The following is a 5,674-nucleotide window of genomic DNA, read 5'->3' on the forward strand; positions in this document are numbered from 1 at the left end:
CCGTAGGAGCCTACAGACAGAGAACCTCCCGAAGGAGCTTGGTGATAGAGATATGATACGGAACGACCCGACAAGGACAGAGGGGAAGAGCGAGGTACTTAAAGCCCACAAGGGCGCTAATTAGAATACACATCAGGTGCGTGATGGTAATTGATACTCGAACTAGAAGTGTGTGTTCGGCACCAGACCAATCAAACACATAATGACAGGTAGTCCAAGGGTGTGGCTGCTGAAGAGCAAACGAGAGTAAACGAACACGAGGGTGGGGGCTAGTGAGGTGAGGAGACAGGGAATTAAAGGTCAAGGGAAAGGCGAACCTCACACTATTATTGATTTAGGGGAGGGGGCGGGGCCCCATGGTCCGACCTGCGGGGGAGCCCCGAAATATTGTGCAACGCCACTGCCTGTATGCTTCTGGCCCTTCTCTCCATTCCCGGCCTCCACTCTTCAAGACAGTCTCACTTCCATCGACCAGTCCTTTCATGACCTCCACCTTCGGCTTAACATTAAAAAGACCAAATGCATCTTATTCGATCGCAAAAAGAAAACCCACAGCCCCCCCAAGATTCTTTGCGCTGACGACACCGAACTAGAGTTTGTCAAGTCCTACAAATATCTAGGGCTTTGGCTTGACTCTTCCCTTTCTTTCTCCGTTCACATTAAAACGGACGGCTTATGGTAAAACATGTTTGATTTTTTTCTGCTGTGTTTTGACGGGGTAGTTAGGTTACCTTGAAAATGTCATCTTTTCACTTTTTATATTTTACAAAATATTGGTGTTCCTTGCTGAGTTATTGTTTCAAATTTGAAAAGGCATTGTTGTCAGACAAGATGCCAAACTGAATGAGAAAATGTTCCATAACTTCCTGATGGCTGGTATACTAATTATGCAATCCTTGGCAAGGATTCTTTGTAGCTGACAGATTGTCTTGTCAAACCTGTCTTGCAGACACTACCCTACTAAGCTCTAAATACCTTTCAACCATCTCTGGAGAGCAGAATTTCTTCCTGGAGTTCCCCTTTTGTACACGTGTCATCCATTAAAACTCACTCTAATGTTAATTTAATTCTAAGATTTTATTCATCAGCAAGTTCAATACTTTGTGTAAGTAAGTACTTAGGGGCGACAGTGGCTCAGGAGGTAGAGCAGTCGTCTGGCAATCCGGAGGTAACCGGTTCGATTCCCGCTCCTCCTGGGCAGCGTGTCGATGTGTCCTTGAGCAAGACACTTAACCCCTAATTGCTCCCGATGAGCAGGTTGGCACCTTGCATGGTTGCCTCCGCCGTCGGTGTGTGAATGGGTAATATGTAAGTAACAAATTGTAAAGCGCTTTGGATAAAAGCGCTATATAAAAAAGCAGCCATTTACCATTTACTATGTTATAACGTTGCAACTTGTACCTTTTTAAGAACCATATCGCAATGTAGGCAAACTAAAAAAAAATGCAGGGAATTGAACCCCCAGCCCTTGCTGTGTTAATGCCATCTTCCCATTGAGCTAAAAAGGGAATGGAACCCCTAACCCTGGTATGTTTAGTGCCTTGCTCTACCGATTGAGCTACAATGTCCATGGAACCCCCAAACCCTTGCCGCATTAGTAAGTATGATCAGATTAATGAAATTATCAATTTTATATTACTATAAAATGCCATAATGGATATAAAACACCACAATAAGACAAGACAGGGTAAGGTAAGATAAAATAAGATAAGATAAGATACACCTTTATTAATCCCCTTGGGGTAATTCAGCAGCATGGGGGAAGGAGAAGAGAAATGACAATGAATATAGGTAATAAAAGAAAAATACAATATAAAATATGAATAAAAGTGGGTAGAGGAGCTGTGAATGTCACTGATCTCTACTTCAGCTCACAGAACTCAGCCTTCGCAGAGTCATATAACCTAAGTCCAGGATAGAGAGGCTGAGTGAATGTGGTGTTGACTCTGTGCAGGAGGGTCATGGTGTCAGAGACGCTGTAGAAGCACAGAGTACCTGCCCTGTGATCCAGGTACACTCCTATTCTGGAGGACCGGGGGCCCGGTACTGTGATCCTCTTGTTCTTGTGGAGGAAGAGGTAATCACCTGGAGGACTGCAATCTAAAGCCCAGGATTTGGAATTGTTTCCAAATCCACAGTTCTCCCAGGTGCCTGTTCTACTAATGTCTTTGTAGGAGGCTGCTACATCAACCCCTCCACTCCACTCCACCTCCCAGTAACAGCGTCCAGTCAGACCTTCTCTACCCAGAACCTGAGGCCATTCAATAAATCTTTCTGGGTGATTAGGATATGACACTGGCTGCATCCGTGTTGCTTTTCTGTTCCCCTCAGACAAAGACAGACGTGTGTTTGTTGTGTTTGGGTCCAGTGTGATCTGAGAGGAATATTGTAAGAAGTCAGCTCTGGTCTTGGGCTCTGGTGGTGGCAGTAAAACATGAACTGCATTCGCTGTTGTTGAGATTCTGGGCCACTGCTCTTTCAGAACGTCCTCTAGTTTGTCTCTCAGCTCAGACACGACCTCAGTCACATCTGCAAAGTACAGGAGAGGAAGGACACTGATGCTGGGTGAGTCTGTAGACTCACTGGGACTGGAGAGGGGGGGGTAACTCTGTAGAAAGTGGATGTGGTCCTCTGTGTGTGAGAGCTGCTCCAGCTCAGTGGCTCTCCTCCTCAGGTCCGCTATCTCCTGCTCCAGTCTCTTCTGCAGTTCTTCAGCCTGAGTCACTGTGGTCTTCTGTTGGGCTCTGATGACCTCCTTCAGCTCAGAGCGCCTCGTCTCCAGGGAGCGTATCAGCTCAGTAAACATTCTCCCACTGTCCTCCACTGCTTTATCAGCAGAGCGATTGAGAGAATCAACAGCCTGTTGGGCCTCTTTGAGTCGCTTCTCTCTCTCCTGGACTCTCTGGTGGACTTTCTGCTGACTCATGCCAAGCTCTTTCTGTCTCTCCGTCCTTTCTGCTGCAGCTGAGACTGTATCATGGCCTTTATGTTCATCCATGGAACACAAATAACAAATGCACTGCTGATCAGTACGACAGAAAATCTTCATAGCTTCATCATGACGAGAGCAGGTGTTCTCCTGAAGCCGTGTGGAGGCTTTGACCAGCTTGTGTTTCTTAAAGGTATCAGATTGATAGTGAGGCTGGAGGTGAGTTTCACAGTAAGAGGTCAGCCATACCAGGCAGGACTTGAGGGCTTTCTGCTTTCTCCCAGGGCAGACATCACAGGCCACGTCTCCAGGTCCAGCATAACAGTGATCAGGAGGAGCAGCTTGGAGTCCTGTCTTCATTAGTTGTTCCATCATTTCAGCCAGCATGTTGTTTTTCTTCAGAACAGGCCTCGAAGTAAAAGTCTCCCTGCACTGGGGACATGTGTAGATCCCCCTCTGATCCTCGTGATCCCAGCAGTCTGTAATACAGCCCATACAGTAGCTGTGTCCACAGGGAATAGTGACCGGATCCTTCAGTACATCCAGACAGAGAGAACAGCAGAACTGGTCCCGGTCCAGATCAACTCCTTGCTGCGCCATTTTATTCTACAAAGACAACGACACTCTAAGTTTTGTTTTCTCAGGAAGAGTGATCGTGTGAGTGGGAGGTGCTTCCTGGTTATAGAGTGAACTCTGATCATGTGGGTGGGAGGTGCTCTCTCTCTCTCTCTCTCTCTCGCTCGCGCTCTCGCTATCTCTCTCTCTCTCTCTCTCTCTCTCCCTCTCTCTCTCTCTCTCTCTCTCTCTCTCTCTCCCCCTCTCTCTCTCTCGGAGGTGGTAATCTGACTCTGACGTGTACTTCGGCGCACACCTCACGTATCGGAATGTAACTCGAGAACCGCTGAGCGGATTTTGTCGTCTGAAACGGCAATCGACAGGCAACAAACAGGGCTTTAATTCTATATATATATAGTATTAAAATAAATGCACACCTGAGCCGCTAGATTTATTACCCTAAATCAGTGGTATGGCCTTGTTGGAGGTCTGCACTCTTAACTAATGCGTTCTTGTAGTTATTATTCTGTCTTATTAAAACTGCCGTCCCGTGTATGAAAACTCACAGACTTCAGCACAGAGGTCCAGGCGTTGCGTGCTTTCATGCAAATGACGAAGGTAGTGCTGCAGAATAGCCCAGCTGCAGCGTTGTAGGTCGTCTAGAACGGTAGCCACACCCCTGATCTAGGGTAATATCAAGGCCCTACCCCTGATCTAGGGTAATATCAAGGCCTACCCCTGATCTAGGGTAATATCAAGGCCTACCCCTGATCTAGGGTAATATCAAGGCCTACCCCTGATCTAGGGTAATATCAAGGCCTACCCCTGATCTAGGGTAATATCAAGGCTTACCCCTGATCTAGGGTAATATCAAGGTCATGGCCTACCGCTGATCTAGGGTAATATCAAGGACTACCCCTGATCTAGGGTAATATCAAGGCCCTACCCCTGATCAAAACATGTTGACAGTCTTCTTTGCAGTCCAGTGTGTAGAGTATCCATTATTGTACTTGCTTGGAATATATTTTGAAATATATGAGTAAGCAAACATTCTGTCTTTCATTGTGCATGCTTCTATGCGTGGAGTGTTTTATTCTACTCTCTACCATTGATTGAGGAGACACTTATTTTCTTAAATGCATTATTGCAAGGACTGCATTCTTGCAATGTCTTCCAATTACATACTGTCAATTATATACTGTAAAACAGACGGCTTATAGTAAAACATGTTTGTCTTTTTTTTGGGACGTTTTTTTGACGGGTAGTTAAAGGAACACGCCAACATTTTGGGAAATTACCTTATCGTCTTCTCCAGAGAGAGAGACAAGAAGATAGATACCAGTTTCCTCTCTGTGCGTTCAGTAGAAAGCTAGGCATTGTCCAACTAACACCTCTCCCGAAGGCTAACCGGACCTGTCCGCTTCCATTCATTGTGCTAAGCTAGGCTAACATGGAGCCAGATAGCTTTCTACTGAACGCACAGAGAGGAGACTGGTATCTATCTTCTTGTCTCTCTCTGAGAAGAGACGGCAAGCTAATTTCCCAAAATGTTGGCGTGTTCCTTTAAGTTACCTGGAAAAATTAATACTTTTCACTTTTTTTATATTTTACAAAATATTGGTGTAGCTTGCTGATAGAAGTGATTGTTTTTAATTTTGAAAAGTCGTTGTTGTCAGACAAGATGCCAAACTGAATGACAAGAATCTGTTCCAATGGCAAGGATTCTTTGTAGCTGACAGATTGTCTTGTCAAACCTGTCTCCTCTACTAACGTGTAAATACCTTTCACACATCTCTGGAATTCAGTATTTCTTCGCCGAGTTCCCCTTTTGTACACGTGTCATCCATTACAACTCACTTTAATGTTAATTTCATTCTACAAGTACATTGAAGATTTGATTCTCTCCGTCCTTTCTGCTGCAGCTGAGACTGTATCATGGCCTTTATGTTCATCCATGTGTAGCAGGGTGGATTATCCCTGCTTCGTGGGAACGGGTGGGCACAATCACTGGGTAGCGAGACACAGTAGAGCTCTGTCTGACTGCACCTCCGTCTTTAAGTCTGGAGCTTCAACTGGAGGCTGGTAGTGTGAGTGGATGGGGCCCGGGATTTACCAACCTGGTCTGGTACTCTGGTCTTCCTCCCCTGCAGCAGGGCGGTCAGCAGTACTCCCCAACACGCTCCCACTTCC

The 5,674-nt window shown here is 45.8% G+C and overlaps 1 protein-coding gene across 1 annotated transcript; it reads right to left on the reverse strand.

Annotated features, from left to right (window-relative positions):
* Positions 1–1,741: 1,741 nt before the first annotated feature.
* LOC311235842 (tripartite motif-containing protein 16-like) lies at positions 1,742–3,558 on the reverse strand. The gene has a single exon (XM_084323352.1). The coding sequence runs from the start codon at positions 3,527–3,529 to the stop codon at positions 1,862–1,864; it is 1,668 nt and encodes a 555-aa protein (XP_084179478.1). The 5' UTR covers positions 3,530–3,558; the 3' UTR covers positions 1,742–1,861.
* Between the last annotated feature and the right edge of the window lie 2,116 nt (positions 3,559–5,674).

This window comes from Notolepis coatsorum (assembly GCF_963971535.1).
Source record: "Notolepis coatsorum genome assembly, chromosome: 10".
Taxonomy (NCBI): domain Eukaryota; kingdom Metazoa; phylum Chordata; class Actinopteri; order Aulopiformes; family Paralepididae; genus Notolepis; species Notolepis coatsorum.